The sequence below is a fragment of the Toxotes jaculatrix genome, chromosome 3, assembly GCF_017976425.1.
Source record: "Toxotes jaculatrix isolate fToxJac2 chromosome 3, fToxJac2.pri, whole genome shotgun sequence".
Taxonomy (NCBI): domain Eukaryota; kingdom Metazoa; phylum Chordata; class Actinopteri; family Toxotidae; genus Toxotes; species Toxotes jaculatrix.
The window spans coordinates 4,208,395-4,235,049 of NC_054396.1; the positions used below are offsets into that span (position 1 = coordinate 4,208,395).

General features: G+C 40.0%; 1 protein-coding gene across 1 annotated transcript in view; it reads right to left on the minus strand.

Moving 5' to 3' along the window:
* cdk18 (cyclin dependent kinase 18) overlaps positions 1-26,655 on the minus strand; it is a 39,467-nt gene that overhangs the window by 5,447 nt on the left and 7,365 nt on the right. The window contains exons 2-10 of the mRNA XM_041034300.1: positions 13,757-13,892; positions 7,333-7,469; positions 4,476-4,607; positions 4,250-4,306; positions 3,006-3,120; positions 2,409-2,503; positions 2,252-2,314; positions 747-870; positions 178-298 (exon numbers count right to left, since the gene is read on the minus strand). Of these exons, the coding sequence (XP_040890234.1) occupies positions 178-298; positions 747-870; positions 2,252-2,314; positions 2,409-2,503; positions 3,006-3,120; positions 4,250-4,306; positions 4,476-4,607; positions 7,333-7,469; positions 13,757-13,874 (962 nt within the window). The 5' untranslated portion in view covers positions 13,875-13,892. The remainder of the gene's footprint in view (positions 1-177; positions 299-746; positions 871-2,251; positions 2,315-2,408; positions 2,504-3,005; positions 3,121-4,249; positions 4,307-4,475; positions 4,608-7,332; positions 7,470-13,756; positions 13,893-26,655) is intronic.

Below are 26,655 nucleotides of genomic sequence, written 5' to 3' on the forward strand. Positions count from 1 at the left end.
TTAGGTTCCAAGCCCTTACAAGCCTTCATATATAGTGTTTGCCCCAGCAAGTAGCTCTATTATGTCTAGGATACCAAAGTGAGCAGATGTTCACCGTGGTGCTGTGGATCAGTGCACCGTGTTGGGAGGCACGAACATGTTAGACTGCTGCTGATCAAATATCCACGTACTACTCACCACATGTCGATGGGTGTGGAGTATTCTGTAGAGCCCAGCAGCACATCAGGGGGTCTATACCACAGAGTTACCACCTCATTAGAGTAGGTCTTAGTGGGAACGGACTTAGCCCTCGCCAGACCTGGACAACACAGGGTTTACAGTTGTGAGACCTCAGTGACAACAGAGTGGAATTTGTGAGGCTGTTTCTGTAAGCCTGCAACCTCTTTCACTCTGACTCACTTTGTGCAGTAACACCTGACAGCATCTCAGGATTAACATCAACAGATCAGTGTCACTCAAGAAAAATGTGAAATCATTTTGCTGTGTTCGATGATGATTGAAAAAGAGTCAGAGATTTCTGGTGGGTTTATCTCCCCACTTCCAGCACAAAATTGAGAAAACTCACAGGGGGCACAGTTGCTAGGATACAGGAAGTAAAATACAATATAACAAAAATATAATGAAATATAATTAGAAAGTGATTGTGGCAGGAAACGTCTTATTCTGAGTCTGACTTGTTTTACCACACACACTGAAATACAGTCCTACATTTATATACTGTGTTTCATTGTGTACTGTTGTCCTACCAAAGTCAGCCAGCTTGAGCTCTCCCTTATCATTGATGAGCAGGTTCTGAGGCTTTAGGTCTCTATGGAGGATTTTCCTCTTGTGGCAGTAGGACAGACCACGCAGCAGCTGGAACATGAAAATCTGTAGAGAAATAAAGAAGATCAAAAATTAGAAGACATCTGTCCACATGTTTATGATGTATTTGGGAGTAAACCTATAACCTATAACCTTTATCAACCATCCTCAAGAGATCAACAGAATTTGCCTTTTACAGTCCCTATGTCCCTCAAACCCATCCTGATCCCTGAGGGTCTGGAACTGACGATAAAATAGATTCTCATTCTCAAAATAGAGGAGTTACTCAAGGAATAAGAGAAGAAATTCAACAGAATCATGGAATTAAAAGATTATAACATTAGTGTATCTAATAAAGTGGACATTGAGTGTATACTCCTGAAAATTTCTGTTGTGAAGGTCTTTGCGGAATCCTCAGAGACTTGAAACGGATGTTTATATACAATGTTGTCTTTTTTAACATTATATATATATATATATATATATTCATTTTTAAGAGGAAAGCTACCTGGATTGACAATACTGTTGGGAGTAGCTGAAACATTTTTTTTTCATTCATGATGGTTGGAAGAATCTTTGAGCGGTCTGGAAATACCTTCAGAGCAGCAGTAAGTGGTATCAAAAGACCTGCTGGGTTTTTCAAAGATCACCAGTTATTTATTTTTCAGAAAGTCAGATGCTTATCCCTGTAACTTCAGAGTAACAGTATTACCTGAGGGCCTGAGGGCAGCAGAGAATTCTGATATTTTTAAAAGCAAAATGAAGACCTACCTCTTTAGTCTGGCTTTTAATTGAAATTTATTTGTTTATTTATTTATTAGCCGACACATTTTAGTCTGTTTATTTTTTTATTTTTACTTCATTTTCTGCATTTCTGGTTTTACTCACTTCAACACATTTTCTCAGTTCTTGTTTTTATAGAGTCCCTTACTTTTCTTTTATACTGTGATTATTGATGGATTTTGGCTGTGGGTAGTGTGTATGGCTGCATGTGTGTATGGGTGTGTGAGTGGTTGTGGGTGGGACTGCTGCGGGTGTTGTGTTAAGCATTTTGCGCTACAATATATTTGTATGAAAAGTGCTATACAAATAAAGTCTGATTGATTGATTGATTGATTACATAAGAGACACCAACCAGGGCTGTGCCATATATCACCATGCCAAATGTGGTTTCCATAATGCTGCTTGATCATTTGCTTTTCTGGCTTAGCAGCACTGAAGCTATTTGTGTGTGTAGTGGAGGGAAACTTGAGTATTTGAAATAAAGGTGATAAATGATAAACTGTAATTGAATTTAAATTAAATTTGATTATAAATGTGTGAGGTGGGTAATTTTTATGTGTCAGCGCAGATGTAAACCAATACACATCCCTGTCCGTCATTGGTCGGTAGCATCGCTGACATCTCGCGCAACTGCTGATGAGTCATTTCCTTGTGTGTGGCTCACCTTGACGTTATGCATGCTCATGAGATTCCCGCAGTTGTCCAAGTACTGTTTAAGGTCACTGTCCTGGAAGACAAAATAGCCACAGTACATAGTCCATCGTTCACTTTTGTATTTGAGGTCAACACCTTTTGAACCCCTGAATGCTGAGTGTACTCACAAGATACTCAAACACCAGCGTGAGGCAGCGGTCCGTGTGGATGATGTCGTGCAGCGTGACGATGTTGGCGTGCTTCAGGTTCTTCAGTAGAGACACTGTGTGGACAAAGAAAACAGACAAAAGTTGTCCAATTTTCCTCCAAAGCCTAAAATGCACATATAGCAAAAACAACAACAGTAGAAACTACAACAAAGCACGTCACAGCTGCAGTTTTAACTACACTCCAGGTTTAGTCTAAATCCAGCTGCTGTGTCCTATAGAAATCACCTCATCACCTAAATGTCACTGCAGGACATTGTAGCTGAGGTTTAATATAACTCTAATGCAGATTTGGTTTAAATGAGGTTTAAATCCCAACATTATAAGGCAACATCATCATGTGCCCAGTTTAGATGCTGACACTGTAACAACCCACATGTAAATGAACAATAAGTTAACTAAAAGAGCTGGACTGAAATGTACTCTAGTCAGTTCCTTCTTCCAATGGTTGGTCTTAAAATAGAATCATTATCTACTGGAGGGCAGCACACATTGCCCTCAACCTTGACAGAACATCTGAGAGTGTGTGTGTTTGTTTATATATGTGTGTGTGTGTACCCTCTCTGATAGCAGTGCACGGTGCTCCCTCCTCGTGCTCCAGTCGAATCTCCTTCAGCGCCACCAGGTTCTCTGTTAGTTTGCTTCGCCCTTTGAACACTGTGGCGTACGTCCCCTACACACAAACACACACACACACAGAGCTCTAGGTGACATTCTGATAATACTATATAATAAAGAACTGGTTACTCATGTGCCAGCAGATATGCCTTTTTTGCTATTAATAGGAACAGAATAATGAAGCTGATTTGACTGGAATCTGTTTACCTTCACTGCCTGTTTACTTTCTCATCATCTTCTATACAGCAGCACATAAACATGAAGCTTTACAGATAACTAATTCCAGCTGACTGAATGAGGTTAGACGTTTTAACCGCTATCGTCCACGAGTGAGATTAAAACATTATTTTAATGTAATGCATGCATCTTAAACAGGCTTTTGATTTAAACCATTAATTCAATACAAATGTAATTCATCAGAATCTGATTATTGGAGTTCTGATTAAAGACTATTACAGCCTAACTATATATACTGTGTGTGTGTGTATATATATATACACACATATATACAGTATATGTGTGTGTTCTAATAACTACATTAACTACTGCAGGCTTAAAAGAAAGCAAATCTGTTCCTCTGCTATCCTGCTATCTGCTGCTGAGCCTTGTGACTGAGACTAATGCAGTCAGCTTCTGTCTCTAATCATTCCTTCCTCCTTTAGGCAATAACTGTTCTCAGATAAATGGTTTAGGAGTTGAGTGCATCATCTGTGTCGTGCAATCTTAATGCCCTCTTCATCTATGCATTGTGATCCTACAGAGAACAACACATCTAAGCACATGACGTGAATATTGATTTAACTGTTTCTACTGTGCCAGTCATGCAGGACTAACGTAAGAAAGTGGACATGTGTACACTGTAGTTTTTCTTGTTTAGACATACAAACAAAGCTCCTGTATACTGTATGTGTTGCGTCCATTTTGGCAGGCTCTTGTCTCTCCTGAGAGATCTGACTCAAAGCCAGTCTGATAAGTATAACCAAGACTCACAGACAACTTGTGGTCAGTGTGGTTGACATAAGGCACCAGAGAGATGGTTTATTTTTATTTAATGACGTTAAGTTATTGCTCAGTGGCTGCAGCAGTGAAACACTAATCCCTCACAGGACTGTGTGTCAGCCATCTTCATCGACAGTCTGATAAATGTTAAAAGGTGGATGTCTGAGTAATTGGAAGGGACATACCTCACCCAGTTTGCCGAGCTTCACGTACGTCTCCAGTTTCCCAAAGCCTATGTCAGACTGGAGGCAAAAAGAAAAACAGATTAATAAATGAACAGGCCAACATGGCTGCTAAAATGAGATTTAATAAAAAGCGAGTGACCACTGTTAACACTACATAGGCCTCTGGTTTGTAATATAGCATAGATAGGTAGATACAGTACATGGTGCAGTAATATAGAGCACTAACCAGTGAAGCACGTCGAGACATGCGACTGAGAGGTTTACAGAGTGGTGAGTTTTCACTCTCCAGCTGCAGCTTCTTGAGAAACTCTGGAGGCAGGCGAATGTCCATGGGCAGGGACATACGCTTACTGACATCCTGCAGGAAGTCAACAGGCAGCAGGGTTTACAACATACAGTACTCCTGTCTGTCTCTGTCTGTCTGTCTGTCTGTCTGTCTGTCCTGGATGCAGAGGTGCATGCAGAGAGCCATCATTCCATAGTCTGAATTTTTAATACAAACACTATTAACCCCATTGTTGCTTTAGCCTAAATGTAAATCAATGGACACAGATGTATCATTGAAGCTGATACTGCCCTGATAACATGGTGCTTTCAAGACATGGCCTGTCTAGATGTTGCTTTATAGGCACAACAAAGAGGACAAAGAGGCTTGGAGTGACAGCTACTCTGCATATTGCATGAATAAATAATTCATTAAAGCTTCTTAAATTAATTATACAACATTAAGGACAACTTTTGAAGTCCCTTTCATAACTTGTTTTGTCTTTTTAAGTAACCGAGCTCTTTAAAGCATGAGATACAGACAGTCTGACAACTTGCCTTCTTAAAAACAGCTGCAGCTCCAGACCAGAATCCATGTATTCATCACTCACCAACATGAACAACTGACCTGACTGCATAGAAACTTGTGATCCCTTTAATGATGTGTTGGACATTGTGTTACACTAATGTGATCATTTTATTCATTGACAGGTAGTGTCTCCAATTATAATCTCAGACTCAGTAATTACATTAATCCCACTTACATCCTGTTATCCTCACAAATTTTAGGAAGTAGACCTGTTTGTCTTCATAAAAGAGTTAAGATAACTAGATGTCAAAATCAATAACTTCAGGGGAGAGGTCCAGAATATGTTTTGCCTAATGTAGGCTTGGCACACTGGGGAAATTGTGTTTGTGCCAAGCCAAACACTCTTCTTTCTGCTAAACGAAGAAAAAATTTGTTCCAATCGACAGCTTCTGTCTTTTTCGCTCGGTAGCTTCTAAGGAAAATGTGTGAAGCCAGTGTCGCCAACAATTTTCAGTGGACAGTAGCTAAAAGCCTGATTTAAAAGTTAACTTCACACTCTGGTTTGCATACTCATGATGTTATGTACATATATACAACATATAATAATATTTGTCATGAGCTGTCTTCCTACTAATTTCAAAGTTTTTCATGAAGGCTGTTGTATAGACTGTGGATCTGAAGTGTCATCAATGGAGAGACTTTGTATATCAGAAAAAAAATGTTCAACTTCAGTTAAATCATTGTTTCCTGGACAAAAAATGGGAAGTAGAAAATTGGTTGTTAGCAACTCATAGCTCATGTTTCTGTCAGGCTGCTGATTGGCCGATTGAACATTATGCTATTCTCCACATGGCACAACAATCATACTGTTACATATTGTCCTCTTGGCTTAAGAGCTACGTACAGATGCATTGAAGACATGAAGGTGTGTGAAGCCATAACAGTTTGAGAACAGGAGAGTGTGTGGTCACTCAACAAAGCTGTTGATGATAATTAATTAGCCTTAATAACAATGAGCTAACAGCTTGTTAAACTACAGTGTCTTCAAGTTGAACATGCAACAAAGCATTGATGGTCTCACTGATAATTAATAAAACAATGTCTTGACTTTTTAAATGAGCAGCTGATAAGTGAAAAATATTTGCTCAAAACTGTTAATGACTCCGTATGACTACAGACCTGATGTCTGATGTGTTAGATTAGTGTGTAGATCAACAAAGGACTATGACTTTCTCACCTAATAAGCCATCAGGTGTGCGCTGCACACCCCCAGTGGTGTTTTAAGTAATTCTGACTGACTGGACCTCTGCTAAGGTTGAAGGTGAGTGGAGCTGTGCTGAGAATTACATTTCACAGCCTGTTTGAATCAACAGCGGCCTGAGATGAGGCCAACCACTCAAAAGTGAAACAACCTATGTGGGTGTACCATGGGTGTGCAAGTCCTGCATGTTAAGAAGTCATTTATTAATGAGGGGCTCTTCCACTGCAATTATAGGACAAGTCTAGGCTTGTAAATGTTAATACGGTGTTAATAAATTGATTTTGATCTTAACGTTCTGCAGCTCTTTTCCAGAAGGTACGAGGCTGAACTGTCCATTGGACAGGTCACCCTGATGAATTAGCCGAACATCTAGCAAAAAAAAATCTGAAAAAAAAAACATGAATCAATCATACGGCCACTAGTTACAACTTGTAACAATTTTTTTTCCGAAAGACGTACATACATTTTATATGCTTACTGAATGAAGACATCCAGACTGCCCTCTCACTGTTGCACCATTATTTTTGTATTCACAGCCTCAAGTCCTTCATAAGAACTCATTTCTCTGTGGCATAGCTTCACTTGCCTGTCTGGTACGAGTTGTATGGAGTATAAGACGGATTTGGAGTGAATCACACTAGCTCCACAGGGACCTTTTCTGAAGAGGTGGATGTGAACTCTCTTGCATTTCCAATAAAAGGTCTGGTGCTGCGGGGAGGGTTAAAAGCCTCCAAGGTGACTAATCTCATTGAGCTGGCAGAGGTGGAAATGGAGAATTGACTCTTGGGGAAGATTTCAAACAGGAGAACAAACTACTTGTGCCACTGTTTAGATCTATGTCTGTAACTTCTAATGCTTTTAATGTGCTTATGAACATGGGCAGTTTCTTACAAATGATTTATCGGGAGAAAGGCTTGGTAGTTTGTGACTACAGTAAGACCACAAAGTGAACACATCACCTGTTAACTCCTCATCTGTCATATTAATCTGTGTCCTCCTACAGCTGCTCTTTGAGACCCAACTACTCACCTCCATGGAGAAACGTCTGTGCTGGGCCTTGCTGTGGTAGTGGAGGTGAGATGGCGACTGAGCTCCTGGCGTTGTTGGTTCAGGGCTCACCGGACTGGCATCATGAGATGGAGGACCCAGTCTGTCCGGAGTCAGGCCTGATGTAGAAAAAAAACCCCAACAGACTCAACAAGGATTTGTACATGTGACAAAGGAAAAATTATAGTTTTCACCATCTGCTTTTATTATGTTTCTCCACTCAGTTATTTAGGTTTTTGTTACAGAGACTGTTCTCTAATCAGAGCACTAGAGCTGATGAGTCAACATCAAAGACAAACATCCATCGCTGGTCTGTGTAAATCATTAAATCCAACCAGAGCTGTATATTTGACCCTGACCTTCATGTGGAGATAAAGGGAATAATGTCATTATTAAGATTTCAGTGAAATCCCATCTCCCATCTCTTTTTTTCTCCTTTAAGTTTCCCAAGGAACATCACCCTTTCATTCATGTATTCATGAGTATTTGAAAGTTGCCCTGAATACAAGGGTCACCTACTACAATCACTGTTTACTGTTCTTGGTGAGAGTCAGATGAGAAGATCCATAGCACCCTTATATCAAGCAGTTGATTATGAAACTACAGCCAGTAGCCAGTTAGCTTAGCATAATGACTGGAAATACAGGGAAACAGCCCTCCTCTGTACCAAGGTAAGACAATTCCACCTACCAGCAGCTCAAAAGCTCAGTGATCAACACATTATATCTTGTATCATTATATACATAGCTAAAGAGCCAGATTCTTTTCTAGTACCACACATCTCGCAAAGCCATCTCTACTGCAAACCTCTCTGTAACTGTTGCTCCCTATAAGTAAATGAAATAACATAAACACAGTAGTTACTTATCAGTCGGCAAAAGTACTGATACTGCTGCATCTACACAGAGCAGAGAAAGGCACAGCTGCCTGCACACAACTACAAGATTGACTCTTAGCCTCTTGTTTTCAGAGATGAGGCTGATCAAGATGAGATCACAGTTAAGGCTGCTGAAGCGAACTTGTTAGATAATTATACTGCAAGCACAGCAGCATCATAGTGTAAAATTTACCAGCCAGTGTAGTGGGAAGAATGGACTTTGATCCCTCATCATACAGTCGGCATCTTTTGAGTGCTACCTGCTGTGAGATTTCAGCTGCAGTTTGATCTCCAGTCTCAATGGCGAGAGTTGGCAGCCTCACTGCCATGGCAAGCACGGGGTGTGAAGTGGACGTGTCTCCATTTTATGGGCAGCCTCCAGGCATGTGTGTATGTGTGTATTATAGCCGTTCCCTCCCGAGTTGAAGCATGAATCGCTTTAACTTCCTGTTTCCATGGGGACAAGGGCTAACAAGGGAAGCAGGCCTTGGTGTTAAGGAGGAAGTCTTATATGTCCCTTTAAAGCCGCCCACTCAACACACACACATATGTGTATACACACAAACATTAATATTTACTGCTTGGCCTATGGTCTCTGTCATACAACAGAACAGTGTTGCAGTGCTGCATCAATTAAACAAACACACACATAGTATTGCCCTCATATAACAAACCGCAGGTGTATCTATTACAGTAAAAAGATAGAGCAGGCAGACCGATAGAGGCCAAGATGGCTTTCTCTCTGTGCTGGGCCTGAAAATTTGAAAATGCTTGGATGAGTCTGACAAGATGTTAACAAGAACTACGGAGGCTTCTGACAGGCCATTTTGTGCAAGATTGATTGACAGTCTAAACAGGCTGGGGGGATGAAATGACAACCTGCTCGCTAGTCATTTGAATATCACAGCTACAGCGCTCCTTTGATCTCCTGATGCTAATTAGGGTCAGTAAAAGGCGACAGTGATATGTGCACGCACCCACACACACACACACACACACATGCTGTGCCTGATTGCTGTGAGATATGGATGGATGCCTGCTAGAGATCTTGTTAGGAAAAGGACAATCCAATATGGTACGCCACATGATGTTTATGGAGCGTTTCCATCCGAAATGATTACAGTGAGAGAAAAAGGTTGCAGGAAACAAATAACCATGGAAATCTGCTGGGGGAACGAGCTTCACAAATAATGTCAGAATTAACATCCAGGCTAAACTTAAGATCATTTTTATATTCACTGTGTTACTTCACATTTAAATCTACACTCTGATACATTCAGTCCTCAAACAGCTTAAGGTTAAGTGCCTTGCTCGAGGACAGACTCACATTTTCCAAACACTACAAAAAAGATAGATGGGTATTTGGTGATAAACCATAGAATCAGATGAATTCAAATTTTGACCTGACAATGGTATTTTAATATAAGTTAAGATCACCACTGTTATTGGGGAACATGAATGTCTGAGGCAAATTTCACAACAATCCATCCAATGGTTGTTGAGACATTTCATTCAATTTCATTCTTTAACAAGACTGTGAATACTGGGCACACACTCAGTTGGCAGTTTATTATACACTCCAACAGTCTAATACAACACTCTAATACAATCCTGCAATAAACCCTCCTCTCATGAAGGTTATAATGTTCGGTTTGTGGTGAAACCTTTTTAGAGAGGTGTTGATTCACAGTCTGATCATTCTGAAGAATGTTGTCCATGGTTTTGCTGAACTGTTTTGTGTTATGTCGCTGCGTGTCTGTTGAATGTGTAAATAGGTGTCTACTAGAACATTCACCATAAGAACTTCATATAGTCATAAAATGTCACTGCGCTGCCCCCACCAGCCAAGAACACCAAAAACATTAATTAATGCAGGTTTAATTCCAAACGGTCGTGTTAACTGAGGCAAAGGTAAAACTCTCAGGTTACGTGAGGTTGGTTGATGGGAACAGTGGCTAATAATGTTATTCCTGTAAAAACAAATGGCTGTTTACCTTGGACAACAGCCAGTCAACATAACCAAGATAAGTAAATCCCACCAGCTTGGTAATAAAGGCTTTGTGACTTTGTATGTGTGCCAGAGGGTTTAATGATTTAAAGAAATCTGATGAGGTGAATAATCAAGTAACAAGCAACCAACTCACTGTTACATAGAACTGATTTAAATCAATTGACTTGAATAATTTATTTGTTATTCCTATTATCAGGATTCATTTCTTGCTGCACATCATCTGCAGAGACACAAGGTTTTCAACTTCGATCAAGATGAAGCTCTCATCCGTGTGTGTCACGGTGGCTTATGTGATTACTCTCATTCGTATGGGAGCTCCTCAAAACAGCTTTGAATGGACTCATATATGGAAAATGAACAGGGGGGCTTCTGGCTAATGTGAAATATTAGTGTTAAGTCAGGCAGTGACTGGCTCCCCCATAGGAGGGTTAGGGTTAGGGCTAACCCTTTTGACGCTCTGAGCGTATACCTCTGTTCATATAAATGTATAGCATCTGACAAAGCTAACAGTAATGAAATGGAGTGTGTAGGTTTATCTTCATGTATTACTGTATCGTGTGTGTGAATTTGTATGTACATGCATTTTGGGGATGCTAATGAATTCATCGAGATCAAGTGGGCTGAGACTGATTGACTTTCTTTGTATTTGTCAGTTTGATCCAGCTGCTCTTGTTTTGAGTGATATCAGAGAATCCAATAATCTGATAAGACTGAAGAACTTAAGATCACGAGCATGAGCTGTATATTGAATAAGATTTGTATGCACAGCCAGGGATGTACTGTGTGCACAATCTCCTCTATTCATACTTATAATTAGGACTGGAGATAGAGAGGCTTTTGACTAAGGCTCTCTATCAAAGAAATGTCTATTTTTGTTTGATCAAGTAAATCAAATACTTGACATGTCAAGATACTTGATAGGTACATCCAATCCACCCAAAGGCAATCATACTAACTGATTTCCAGCACTGACCACTGACCATAGATATTAGAGAGACATATATATGTGTATGCGTGTGTGTGGATGTGTGTGTGGTGTGTGTGTGTGTGTGTGTATCCAATTACATATCAGTACATTAAATATGAAGCTAAAGCCATTAGCTATTAGAGACATGGTTTTTATTGGGTCCAGTAGTTGTTATGTTGTGGTGTATGTTATATGAAATCATTGATAACACTCTTGTGTTAATGCGTCAAATGTGAGGCTAGAGCCAGGGGGTGATTCACATTACACAACCACTGCAAACAGGGGGAAACACAGCTAGAAATCTGCCTACCAACACCTCTAAAGCTCATTAATTAACACCTTGTGTCCTGTGTGTTAAATCCATACACAAGGATGTTACGTAGTGTTGCTACTTCCTGACAAACAACAGTTTATCCACTGTTATGTTTAGACTCACAGCACTTGGTTAAGGTTAGGGAAAAACTGTGGTCTGGTTTGATACAGAAAATATTCACAGTGACTTCAGGCACAATGGGTTTGTGTACGATCTTTCCCTAACCTTAACCAAAGAGCTTTTGTTGATTAAACCAGACTCCAGAAGGGACTGTAGATGTTAACCATGGTCTCTGGTGTGTCACTTGTGCACCCTTTATGTCCACCGTTCACCCCAGCTGACTCCGCTGTTGTTAATAAATGTAGTGCTGCATTCATTCAATCATTCAAAAAAATCCAGCCAGTGGTTATGTAAGAGAGCAATTGAGCAGTTTAGCATATGAGCCAAAAAGTCACAGCATTCCTTTAACATACACCACACTGACTCTGATACCCACTGGATCCTGTCATAAAACATATATGTACCATTTGGGAAATATCTTGTTCTGGCCATGAGATGATTGAATCATTGCAAAAATGTCACATGATGTTTTACATCTAAACTATAGATAGAGTTATTTATCTATTTACCGTACAGCAGCATGTGCTGTGTATAGCCTTGTGGGTGCATGACATAATCCCTCAGCCTCACATAGAAAGGAGAGAGCGAGATAGAAAAGAGAGATGAATTGGAAGCGGTTTGAGAGGAGTATAAATATCAGACGTCTGCTGGGGTGGGTAAAACGTTCTGTCTGTTGTGTTCCCTTTCGTCTTCATTCAGTTGTTTATATCCTTCTGTCTGTCTCTGTGTCTGTCTGTGTTTGGTTACCTCTTTCCTGACCTTCAGCAGCAGACAGTGATGCAGGCAGATGTACTCTGGGGGGTTAAACTACATATCCAGCTGCTTCTCTCCATCAGGCAGCTGAATAACAGCCTTACTTAACTGTGCTCTCTGTTCGCACAGGAGGAAGAGGCTTTAGTTGCCAGATTTTGATTTCTTGACTCAAGTGGTAGTGTGATGATCAAACTTCTTGATCGCAGTACATCATTCCTACATTTTAATGCACATCCACTTGACTTGGCTGCAATTTCTGTTCACCATGAGTGACGTTGCATGATTTCAATGATATCTAAACATAAAGCAGCTCATTTACATTTTATTTCTCACCTTCAAGGTTATAACCTGTAGCCAAAAGCAACAATGCACAGTGATAACAAAGTGTAGAATGGAAGCAGGTGGCTCTGGGTTCTAAAGGAACAAACCATGTGCTCACATCATTGTTATTCCATCTCTATACAGTCAAAATCTACATAGTAAAGCAGAGACACTTGAAATGCTAATTCTGAATGTACTCGCTCCTATTGCCTTATCTGCCCCTACTTATTCCAACATAACCTTCATTTCCTTTTGAAGCCTGCTGATCCTCTGTGAATGAGCGGCGGTGGTGGTACCAGCCGTAGCCGGAAAAACCCTGGTTAATCTGTGAGGGTTCCCTACAGACACGGAAGGAAGGAAGGCTTTTGTATTTGGTATTAAATCCCAGAACGAGATTGCAGTTTGAGCCCTATTATTAGACATGAGCTATGCACAGAGACCAAAAGACACAAGGAAGTAGAACAGCTCAAGGTTCAGGACTTTGAATGTGTTTAATTAACCATTGCTGTCAGAAACTTAAACCCTTGGTTTTTAGCTCATTTGGGGGAAGTTGAACATAACAATGGTCATTTACACATCCAAAAGTTACGGAGCAACATTAGCATTCATTTGGAGTAACACTGCAAACATAAGTCCAATATTCACTCTCTTTTAGCTGTTTTTGTTCTCTACCACCTCTTAAGGAAAATATCTGAACTTTTAGCAGCTAAATGTTCCACTCTCTTCACCAGCTAATTGATAGTTTGGTGCTGAGCAGGTAGGGTAGAGTGGGTTTTTAGTTGAGAGCAGGTGCTTATGAGAGCGATGAGAAACAGTATTGTTGAGGGGCTGGACAGCTAAACAGTGAGCTTAAACTCACACACTGTCACAATGTTTCCACATTGCCATACACTATTATTATGAAAATATTAATTATAGTCATTTCAAAGTTGTAGCAGCAGTATTCTCTTTCTTTTCATTATGCTTGCTCCGCTTTGGTCTCCACCAACTCCTGAAGGAAATGTCTAGCTATGACATGTTAGTGAGGGAAACAGGGGTTCTTACCCTGAGTGTGCCGGATGTTGAGCTGGTTGATCTGCTCGGTGAATTCATTCTCCTCAATGGTCTCAGTGCGAGGGACAGATAGAGAGAAACGCCTCTTAAAGTTCTTCATCTTGTTCATGGTGCTGAGAGGCAGACTCTGGGAGGAGAAAGAGGCACACAGAGAGAATGACTTTTACCAAAAATAATAAATCAATCCTCCAGTTCATTAATGCATACAGTACATTATCATCAGCACTTTCTTTGATGCTTTTCTTTAAGGCAAGTTTTTCTTTTTCAATGCAGAAACATTCCATAAATAGATCTCATGATGTACAGAACATATAGTACAGCACAAATCAAAGACACTAAAGTGTAAACACTCCTTGGTACACTACCCGTATGACACAAGCTACAAAGCGTGTCGTGCTGCTGTGATGGATCTTTAAGTGCAGCTTGACCAAAGACAGTCTTCTGTGTCATCTGATAATGAGGCAGAAAGCAGCAGGAAAGCAGCTGATCAATATACTTTCTCCTTCAGTAAGTTACACAACCATAGCCAGCCCTACTAGTTAGTTATCACTCCTGCTATTTTTTTCACTCATCTTTTTCTTCTCTTCCTTTGCTCTGGTCTGTGTGCTGCAGAGATTGGTGTCTGTGGGGTCTCCATGCCTGCTTTGGTGTCATGGATTTGTGTGTTTGTGCTCATTACTGTAAAAGGCTGAGAGATGTCTGTGGTGGGTTCGATTACAGCAAGACTCTATACTCCATACCGTTATTATTTTTTTCCTCTTAATTCTTTATTTATTTATTTATTTATTAAAAATCCAAAACACCAAAGGGTGTCTGCAACACAGGACAAACAATGTTCAGGAGATACATTTGCTACAACATTAACGTCTCCATTTTTCATCCAGTTGTGCATTTTGCCGTCTCAATATTTGTGTCAGTTTTTCCACTGAGTTTTTTTATCCATTGGTTATTTGTTGGTTTTACCAGGAGAATTCCCTCCATATCTAAGAACTGGTGGATGTGTGTGTGTCCTCCACATGTTTTGCCAATAATCTTCTCTCATTTCCATATAATGCTCCTTCTCCCATTTCTTTTTATATATTCAGTTCAGTGGTTTTCATTAAAGTTGAATTGATATGATAGTGAAATTATTCTTATGTTGCTTTCTTTATAAGCTTTGATTATAATTTGGATCACACCTTTTGCTTCCCTGGAGGGATCAGCCTGGATCTGTTTTCTGTAATAGTCCCTTAGCTGAAGCTATTTCTAAAAACCGTGCATCCCAAGACCATATTTTTCTTTTAAATTCTGGAAACTCTCCAGCTCTCCTTCTCTTTCTAGGACACACCAAGCTGTTTAAATGCTTGATCACATTGGGCTTTTGGCTTGAAATTGCTTCCTTGTGCTACCCATTTTGAAATTTTTTGTGTCTTTTTAACTCTTGTAATTTTTTCATATTTTCAACCATGAATCTAATGCATGCACTTTCTTGTATAGATCTTTGTCTCCAATCATGTTTTGAATTGACTGTTGGTATATTGCTCCCTGTTGTTATTGTTAGGCCTCAATAAGCAATCAGGATATTACTCTCTCAGAGAAATCTCAATCTATTGTCTGATCACACTGCCTTCTGCAGTATCTGAACAGTGCAGGTCAGATGGCTGCCTAAGCCCAAGTAGAGAGTATGTCATGTGCACACATTCATGAATACATGAAAATAAATGCACACTAATGTACTCACACATTTACACACAAAATGGCCGAATGCATCCATAGCTTATAGTAATCCACCCAACTATCTTAGTGTCTTAGTGAAATAACTAGGATTAATAATAGGATTTTCATACATGCTGAAGTTACCAACACAATACTCAAAATGAGGGAGCTATTGCACTCTTAACCTGTGAAGCAGATATTTGATACAAGCTAAGGTAACTTTGTAAATGCTAATGTGAGAGGGGCTTCTGTGCTTTGATCAGTGCACAAAAGGGTGCAATTAATGCATGTTAACGGTCTGGGATTCTCTTATAGTTCAGTTCAGTTCACTTAACACTGTGTAGTCTGTGTTTGTGTTATGCAACTAAATTCAAAACTCCATCCAAATGTAGGACAAATTTCAATCTAATTTCAAGAAAATCTGCAAAGGAAAATGCAAAATTTTCCATCCACTACTGTCAATGTTGGAGTTGGTTCAGTGATATAAACAGCTGTTATTGCAGGCGTTCAAAAATAATTGGACATACTAAAAGTTTCTTGGGCATCTGTGTGTCGTTTCAACATTAGTTCATGCATGAAAGAGCTCATATGAGGCTCGGAGCTGAGGTGAGGAGTAGTCTGTCAATATGAGAAGAAAAGAGGTGATCATGAAAGTGAAAAGGATAATAATGAGGCTAAAAAAAAAGCGAAAATCTATCAGAGATATAAAAGGTTGTTGGTTTGTGAAAATCAATAGCTGGGGGAAAACAGGGAAAAAGTAGAAAATGGATGAAGAAAACCCTCTTTCTGAGTGGACAGTGAGTCAGGAATGCTCTCCAGGATGTTGGCAGACATGTTTCCTTGTCAACATTCAAGAGAAGACTTGATGAGCATAAGCTCAGAGGATTCAGCACAACATGCAAACCCCTGGTAAAGCTCAGAAACAGAAAGGCCAGGCTGCAGTTCACAGACACAGAGAGAAAGCAGCTCTGAACAGAGTTGTGTGGACGGATGAAAGAAAAATCAGCCGCTATCAAAATGATGGAAAGAGGAAAGTGTGGAGAAAGAAAGCAAGAGCTCATGATCCAAAGCCACCAGCTCCTCTGTCAAACATGGTGGTGCTTCTATTATGGCTTGGACATGTATGGCTGCCAGTGGGACTGGGACACTGTGAATGCAGAGGTCTACAGGAGCATTCTGTGCTCAGATTCAGCCAAATGCATCAAAGCTCACTGGATTATTTCATCACTCAGCAGGACAATGATCCTAAACATAAAGCCAAAGAAAGCAAAGAGCTTTTCAAGGTGAAGAGCTGGAACATCCTCGACTGGCTGAGTCAGTCACCTGATCTCAGTCTGACTGAGCTGCAGTCTGCTTTCTGAGGACCAAACAGAAGGCAGAGAAACTCCACAACATGCAAGAGCTGAAGGTGGAGGAAGGAGCTCTGGGAGAGCATCACCAGGGAAGATCTAAAGTGTCTGGTGATGTTTATAGGTTGAAGACTTCATGCATCGACTGCAAAGGATTTTCCATAAAACATTAAATGTGATGTTCTTGTTTGACAGTGTATCTGTCCAGTTACTTTTGAACCCCTGAACTTCTATGTGTTAAAAGGTCTATGTCTCCCACACAGTTCTTTTCATACTGACACGAACCTGCTCACATTAAAGCTGAGACTTTGAACTTCTGTGTTGTATCCATTACTTTATCTCACATTGAATGTGCTGAAGCACAGAGCCTGAAGAACAAAAAATGTGTAACTGTCAAAATAGTTACAGTCTGAACAGCATAAAGGTGTAAGATATGTGGTGTTAAGAGAAAATAACGAAGGCTTTCTCAGAACAAGAGAAGTGTGGGTGGCAGCCATAAATTGAACAGTGAATGTAGGAGAGGAAGCAGCTCATAAAGCCATGGTAGAAGTAAGTAATCCCCAGATCAGTGCAGAGAAAGGGAGGATTTCTAATTCCAAAAAGGGCAAGCCTTATGAAATCAATCAAATTCAGCACATGTGGCTCTTTGATGGAGAAGGAAACGCAATCTTGGTAGCACAAAAGAGCCAAGTCACTGCCTTAGCACTGCTAAAAGCGGGAATGGCAACCTTTTCATGCTGTTAATAACACAATCATGTTCAGTGAGCAGTTAAAGCAGCAACAGAGACCTCAGCTTTATATTTCCAGAGCCATGGAAAGTGCCTTTAGCTCAGTCACAGCTTCATCATCACAGCAGTAAAGGTGGAGTTAAACATGTATTTCAAACACAGATATCTCAGCAGCAGTACTTTACTACAGGGGTGGAGCAGCAGTTTTCTTTCAGATCACAGTGGATATATTCTGACAGTGATGCTACATGAAAACATTAACATAAAACCAACAACAGATAGTAACAGACAATCAACTGACATCCGTTGTTAACTGCCAGACAAAGTACACAATATCAAGGAAGCCTATACGTTTAGGAAGACGGTAAAATAAAAAGCTATCGGATATGAATCAGACCAAGGGGTTAAGAATGGCAGAGGAAAGCAGCTTAGTTTGCAGAGAGAAATCAATGCTATTAGGCTGGTTAAAGTGCGGATGTGTGTGTGTGTGTGTGTGTGTGTAGCTGTGACTGATGTTCTTCCCTGTGAGACTTTGTAAGGCAGTCTTTGTGAAGGCAGACCTCCCCTGTGTCTCAGCAGGGTACAGCTACACTGTTTTATACAGTGTGGAACTGCCTCAAGAAAACTTCATAGGGGAGTTCAGTTTAACAAAGCAGACACTGTAGTTGACACTGTGTTATAATAAAGAGGTGTAATCCACTAAGGCAAAAAAAAAGCAACAGCACAAAGACCTCTTTGTGTCACAAGCCGAGTAACAGAGCTGGGTCTGTTTACTAGTTCGTCTTTTGTTATATTAAGGAGAAGGATGCGTTTATTGCGGAAAAATTACCTTTACTCTTCTTTTCCTGAATGTTTTAACTGATGCTATTTTTCTTCACCCACTCAAATAAGTGATTTCATGATTTATGATTCCATAGAGACTGTTACAGCTGCTACTATTGCAGTACCATGCTATAAAAACGTCTTGTGACCTGACCATTTGCATTCTGGAAAGCATTTTACAACAGAATAGAAATGTAACAGAGGATTATTTTCACTCACTATCCACACTACTGCAAATGAATCTGATCCATTGTTCTCCTTTTTCTATTGGTAAAGTTAAATAAACTTAACCTAGTTTGAATGTTTTGAACTAGTTTTCTGAGTTGTGCTAAGCTTAGCCCAACCCTTGATAAATACATGCAGAAAGAGTATTACAGGGAGGCACATAAGAATCTTACATCCTGTGAACAAACACATTAGCTCACAGGATACAAATCTGTGAACTAACTGGTTGCTCAATAAAGAATTAGTAGCTCAGACTGTGCAGAAAATTGGCCTCTAACCTGCCAAGATCGAGATAAACTACATCATGCTGTGAAAAGGTCTGATGGAAAATAGTGTTTGAACAAACACCATTTGTCTTAAATATCTTAAGAATATGGTCAAATCTTCATCTAAGTTAAAATTATGAACAAACACAATCTATTTTAACTAATAACACACAAATGATTGTGTTGTTCTTGTATAAAAGTATGTGAACCCCTCGACAAATAATTTAACGGTGTCCCCAGTCCCTCAGAAGAAAGCGATCTCAGAAGGCTAACCATCAAGAACTGATGATTTACCAAAGCTGGAAAGACTTACAAACTAATCTGAATGAGTTCTAATATTCATCAGTCCACAGTCACAAAAAACTGTCTGAGTGGAGACGATTTAAAGGCTGTGGCTTTTCTCCTGAAGTAGGCACCCAGCTAAGATGACTCCAAAGGCACAAGGCTAAGTGATGAGGTGATATTTCTATATTTGAAAAATAATATAAAATCCAACATAATAAAATAAAACCCATCCTAACATCTTACAAAACCTACATTGAGATGGAGATTAGATTAGTTTTATCTGAAGTTTGGTGTGATTGAAGAACCTGATAATTGCAGAGAAAGCCAACTAAGTCTGAACACACAAAGAAAAGAATTTAACTTCACCAACAAATAATCCAAGGACAAATACACCACTGTAAAGCACACACTGTGGCTAGCAAGCGATCTTCATAAAAACAGCACTAATACAACCTGTGAATGAGAGCTCAGCACCAAATATTAATGCTGAAGAATAAAAAAGAATAAAAAACAAGCTTACTTGACTCACTTGAAGTTTCTCTGGATGACACCTTCTCTAAAAGGTTTCAAATGTAAATATTAAAATGGGAGAATGATCAGTAAAGTGTTCCTTACAACCTAAGAAGAGTGCAGTAGAGACCCAAGGCCCAAATACACATCTAAAATAATTTCATTTCCAAATATTTGTCAGGCTTCACTGAAAGAAAAATTCCTAAAATGCAGCAGCTTTCAGTTTGCAGACATTCCCCCCTGTTTACAGTTCAGCTCAAACTCATGCCTGGGACTTTAGTTCACAGTGATACAAAATCCTGTCAGTCTGTTTTGGACGGACACCTGTAAGGCATGGTTATAAATGATGCAGGCATAATGACAAGAAAAGATTGGAGTGACAAATTTAAGAGCTAGTCAGTCTGCAGGTCTGCAGATTTGTAAGAGCAGATCTGTGTGTGTAAGAGTTAGATCTGTGTGTGTGGGCGGACAGAGTCGTGAGTGTAACAGATGATTTGAGCGTGCTGGAGGAATTGTTGTTCAAACTACATCTGAGCCGACAATAATACAATGATCAAAGCTATTCACGCTCACTTTTGGCAGATTGAATCCCCTGAGATCAGACTCAAACTGAGAGCAGAGCATCACCTGTTCAATTTGACTGACAAGTGAAGGGCCTTCCTGTCCTGACTCTTCCTTCTACTTTCACAATAAAAGCCTGGGGAATTTTTTATCCAATTTTTTTTGAAGAACTATAAGAAAAACATTTATGAATGAGGCTCATTGTCTTTTCTGAAAGGAATAATGCTCTGATATGGGACGGTTGGGCTTTCTGTGATCTGATCTGACTCCTTGGGATTCAATAAACGCTTCAAACAAAAGATAATAATGATAATTATTATTATGCTCTGTGGCTACATTCACAAGTTTAGCATTCACAGAATAGGTGCAACGCAAAATCCAACCCAGCAGTAGGAATAAATTAGACAAAGGGATCAGTTAGATTGTCAGAATTTGGCTGAGCTTCAGTGCAGACCCTAATAGCCACCATAACTGAAATTGTAGCATAAACAATGAGGATCATTAGCATAAAATATACAAATTGCATTTTGTCCTGCATAGTCATATGGTTGCCAGTTTCTCCTTATGGAGGAAGAATAATTTCAGAAGCTGACTTCTTCTTGTGTGGACTTGGTGCCCCCACTCTGACTGGGAGCCTCTCTTTATTCATTTCGCTCCTCATTTGCCCACTTGAACAACCTAATTACGTGGGTCGTCAGTGAGAAAGTTCATGATTGCAATAGACAGTGTGTGTCTGTGTGTGCAAGACTGGCGGTGTGCTTCATTTATCTTCAGACAACAGACTTCTCTGTTTGGAGATGGGTACAGTTTTAGGGTCTGGGATCACTCTCAGAGCTACTCTGTCAAAGGGAGGAAGTTGGTTTTGTGGCACTGCCTGACAACACACACACACACACACACACACACACACACACACACACACACACACACACACACACACACACACACACCTATACACAGACTCAATCTCAAAAATGCATCTGCTCCAAGTGAGGTGCCAACAAGTTTACCTGTAGCTGTGATCCTTCCTAGACACAAACACACTTCATGTTGCTACGGCGCCCACTCTCCTCCTTTTTTCTATTTATTATTATTTTTATTTATTTATTTATTTTTTATCCCTGCTCCTCTTTGATCTCTGTTTGTCTTTCTCAGCTGCTCCCTCAGCTCATGCATCTTCATGAGGGGTTATGTCTTTTCTATGTTATTCAGATGCAACATTCATTTGTTCTCTAATAAATTTCAGATGGCAACTCTCTAAAATAGTCAGCTGACAGTAAGCCATTCAGATGTGGGTTTGTAATGCTACAGATGGGAGCATAACGTTGATGTGTTTACTGAAATTAAACAGACTCCCAACACTGAATAATGAAACTGTGGACAAGTTTACTTAGTACAATAGGACTGTAGCAATGATTGCTGCCTTGTCAAAAAATGTTCTTAGATAAAAGTAAAAATGCCTGGAAAAGGATGTAGGCAGGGCTGCAGCTGCATTACTTGCCAGGACACAGAGGCCATGTTGTCTGTGTAACTGGGAGAACTGGAGGATTTAGAGAGACTGTCCTCACATGAATGTATCAGCAAATGTTCAAATTAATCATTTTTGTAAACATGCTACTGTCTCTCACAGTGTCTCTCCCCAAGCTTCAGTCTATCATCCACTAAAACTCTCAAAGGTAGCTAGCTTGATAATTGTCTGTCAGCTAGGGACAACAGAGAGCCAAAGTTGTGGTACCATGAAGTCTCTGCTTCTCTAGCTTCTGTAACTCATCTCATTGAGAATTTCTTTCATCAGTCTTTCTGAAAAAATGAAGCGTGCTCGACTGGCACAGGAAGTTAAATAAAAGTGGATGGTGCAACATTATCGACCTAATGAGCTACCTTCCTCCATTTTGGACTCTTTGGCTCTTCATTCCCTCAAAGGTCATGACTGTAAAAACATGACCTGCCCAGTGCAAACAAAATATTGTCCTTTTGGCCAGTGACCAAATCCACTGGAGAAGTTCAGTGATTGTTGCCTCAGGGGAGGGGGCAGAGGAGGACTGTGTGCTATTCAGCAAAAAGCCGTATGTCAGTGGTCAAGTGACCCTAAATGAATATACACAACTCCCCTCCTGTGTACTCATTTAGAATGGGGCCAGATGATGGGAAAGATGTGGGGCTTGTTTAAATGGGCTTCACGATTTTCTACAGGTCAGTGGGCACAGTCATCAGAAAATATGACACACATTTCGCATACAGCACAGGCACGGAGATGCATAACTGGGGCTCGCGCTGGGGTATGAGTTTACACGTGTACACACACACATTTAAAACCTCAGGCAAATATTTTCTGACTCTCTCTTTCACTGCTTTTTTTTTTTTTCGTCTGCCCAGTTTGTTGAGATGGAATGACCCTGAAGGGCCACTGAAAAGCAGCTCTGGCACAGTGTCAGTGCAGACCATTAGCCGGCTAACAGGGACACGACTGCTCCCTCCGACCACTGAGCTTGTCCAGTGAAACCTAGCATGGCAGCTTCCTGTTCATGACAGCTGGACAGGCTGCCAACACAAGCTGTGATCCCTGGGAGGGTCAGGAGGGAGGGGGCAACAACAGAGTTGCAGAAAGAAACGGCAAAGAAAAGGCAAGAAAGGTGATCTGTAAAGTACAGACTGGTATGTGGAGAGACAACATTTGAGAGAAGATGAGATAAAGAGGGAGAACAAGAAAAAGAGACTCAAGTTTTATTTCTATAAGTCTGAATTGGTTTCTGATCATCTCCATATGATGTCTTATGAGCTGCTGTCCCATTATATATATATATTAATAATCACCTTTTGTCACTTCTGTCAGTAATAAGAAGAGATTTCTTTACATAACTTTTTAATCAAATTAAAGCTTGCACAACAGCCACATTGCTTGCAACACTTTTCGTTACAGCAACCTGGTATTTCAGTAAAATGTGAGACACATTTCAGATGTGGGTTGCCTAGAACTACACAGAGTAGAGATATTGCGTCTGTTTTTTCAAACTCCAGAACAGAGATCAAGTGCCAGAGCGAGTGCACAAAAATTTAATTGGTCACAACACCACATAACCGCATTATAAATGAATTCACCACAAATCGCCATCACATGTGCTCTGTTCTTTCACTTTTTTTTCACATACTCTGAGTATGTGTGTGTGTTTGTGTGTGAAAGAGATAGATAGAGAGAGAAAGACAGAGAAGCACAAGCACATATCTGTCTGTGTCATCTGTGTATGTGTGTGACGGCCATATGCTCTAAAACTGACCTTGGGCCTGGGGTTACATTACTGTGTGCTCCAGTAGTTCATATGGACTGAAAAAACAGCTTTGCCTGTGCAACTGCACACACACACACACACACACACACACACACACACACACACACACACACACACACACACACACACACACACACACACACACACACACACACACAAATAGAACATGCACTTTCCCTAAAGGAGATGAATGGTGGTGACAGTGCTGCTTCACAGAAACCAGAGTAGTTAAGAGAGAATCACTGTTAAACAGCTGGTGTGTTCAGTCTGTAATGCTGCTAATCCAATTTTAGCTGCCATTATCCAGCCATGCTCTAACAACAATAACACACATACTGTACAATGGAGATATTTCAGAGCTTAGTACTGTTGGAGGTGGGGGGTGACATCCACTGCTAAATATGAACTTATGCAAGTTAGCTAGAGCTGTCATCCAGCTGTTTTTATAGGTAACCTGAAAGAAAGTCCCACAGTTGTTTGAGTTGTACAGAATGAATCTGAATTTGGACTCCAGTTCTAACAGAAAGTACATATCACACTAAGATCCTAGGGCCGGTTGCACCAGCTGAACGTACAACTGGTTGTAAGAATAGAAATCTTATACCTAGTCAAATGTAGGTGTAAAGTGAAAAGTCTAGTTTCTAAGGTTAAAATAAAAACATTGATACAGTGGCACGTCAAATATACAGGCTACATGATAAGGTGGCTTTCGATGAGAGCAGGGCCGAACTGTATTAATTAATTAACGAGTTATCTCCGTAGTTACAACACATAGTTGTCAGGAATGAAGCGCTGTTCCTGCCCCTTCGATTATGCCAAAAATACAGTCACTGATATGATGAATATAAGCGGAGGTACAGCATGCTGGGTGATACAATGAGTTTCTTTGGTCTTTTGAGATCAGGCTCACCAAAAATGAACTTGTGTGTATCTAGGCACATCTAAAAATGAGTATCTTCTTGTAAACAGGAAAGGCTTTCACTCTATGAAATGAACTGATGGTGGTGGTATGGATCTGCCCATGACACACACATCTTGAGGGAAAATGAACTGTCAAGAGTGTGTGAGGAGGAACGGCTCTCTGGCATAATGCTTGGTGACAGTGGCCAGTCTTTAAAGAAGCAGCTGATGACGCCTGTCATGGTGCCCCTGATGGAGAGGGAAAGGTGTGCACTCACAGAGGAGGTTGATCACTGAGCACTGCACAGGAGTAGTTCAGGCTCAGGTGTGTGTGTGTTTATGTTTAGGTTAAATGTGAAACATGTCCACCACATATTTGTCTTAGCCTACGCTTAAGCTGGTATTGGTTATTAGAGAGTCTTTACTAGCTATGGGATGATGGATAGCTACTGTATACAGGCAAACTAAGAACTTTTTTTATTTTTTAGATTCCACTTGCTTGCACAATCAAATCAGGATGGAGCCACAGAGGGCATACAACATCATGTGTGCAGCAGCTGTGCTGCATAACATTTGCATAGCCAAGAGAGTACCTCTCCAAATGGAGGATTTGGGATGAGTGGAGACAGAGGTGGAACATATGAGAGAACAAGCCACAGAGGAGGATGTGACGGTTCGTCTCATCAGAAACAACAGAATTCAGCTGATAAGCCTATGAAAGAACTGTAATGAGAACTGTGGATGTTTTAATGCAAGAGAAATATTCTCTTTAATGATCTTATTACATTTCACATTTTTGTATTGTTGCACAGCATCCGTAAAGTGAATAGAAAAGTCAAGCTGTGCAAAACCGTTTAAGGCATGATGTTTTATTCTTAATATGATTATTTCTGTGGCCTCAAATATTCCAAGAAAAAAAAGCTCTCAGGTTGTTTTGACATCTAAGGCGTTGTATGTTTTGAGAACATCACATTTGATGTTTTTTATTCAGGTTGAAATAAGATATTTATTTAGATGTATGGGATTATTTTGACATTGATAAACACAGTCATTCTCAATTGTGGATCTGGCCATTTGCTCTAATAGCTCAATTTCTAAGACAAGTTTTTGTATCTGGAGCTCAAGCTTCTTCTTTCCAACCAAAACTTCTCCGTCTCCATCTCCATGATTTCCTTCTACAGTAACAGATTGGAGATTCAGATCTCTTGCCCTTAAAGCAGTTAGAGTTGTCACGTTTGTGGGTCTGTCCACAGTGCATAAAGTGGGTTGGGATTCTCTGCAAAAGATGCAGCTTCATTAAAATAAAACTTCATAAATTTGTGTGATACAGTGGTATCCATATTCTGATCTCAATCTTAGCAAGAAAGTCAAGTATATTTCCTAAAATGTCAAATTGTAAAACACTATTAATGTTTAACATTAACAGTTAACAGTGTTGTATCAGGATAATTCAGAGAATCAACTGAGAAACATTTTATTTACATTTTATTTAACTTGTAAATTAGTGGTTGTGAACTGCAGTCAAACCTTTGGTTAGGGCCTGGCAAGATAACCTGTACTAAGAATGTTGGTTTACTCATATTGAATCATTGCAGCATTGCTTTAACTATACATAAAAATTTAAAGCTGCATTGATTGATGGTTTTGGCCACAAGCAGAAAATATATGTAGATTTTATGTCTAACCTGTTAGCAAACAATGTTGTTGATTGATACTGGACAGATGATGTTTTGCTGGACACAAGATCGAGGAACCAAAAGTAGCTCAACGATACTAAAAGGGTCTTTAAAGTTGAGGGAAACTGCAGGGTTCCTGCAGAGCTGGGTGATGGTTCCATGCAAGTTTGTCACTACAAGCAACACCTTTCACAATACACACTATCATTTCCTCAGTTGTTGATTTGCTGATTAGGATAGTTTAAAGCAAATTGTAACTCATCTATGTCATTCATCTGAAAGAAGTAATTTTCTCTGTTACATAGAATTTTATAACAGGACAATTCACGCAAACTAAAGAACCATAATTCAGTCAGATCACAGTCAGATTATATTCACATGAACTCCAAACAAAGCTTAAAGAGAGACGCTCTCTCAACAGTCTGATTGTTGCCTTTAACAACACTGTTGACTTAATAGGAAGTTGGGATAGACCAGCCAGTACTGAGCTCCTTCTCTTAACTCCCCCACATGAAAACCAGTTTCACCCTGAACACTATTCATAAAAGAGCATTGTCTTAAGCCCTGTCTGCAACAAGTGTGATCG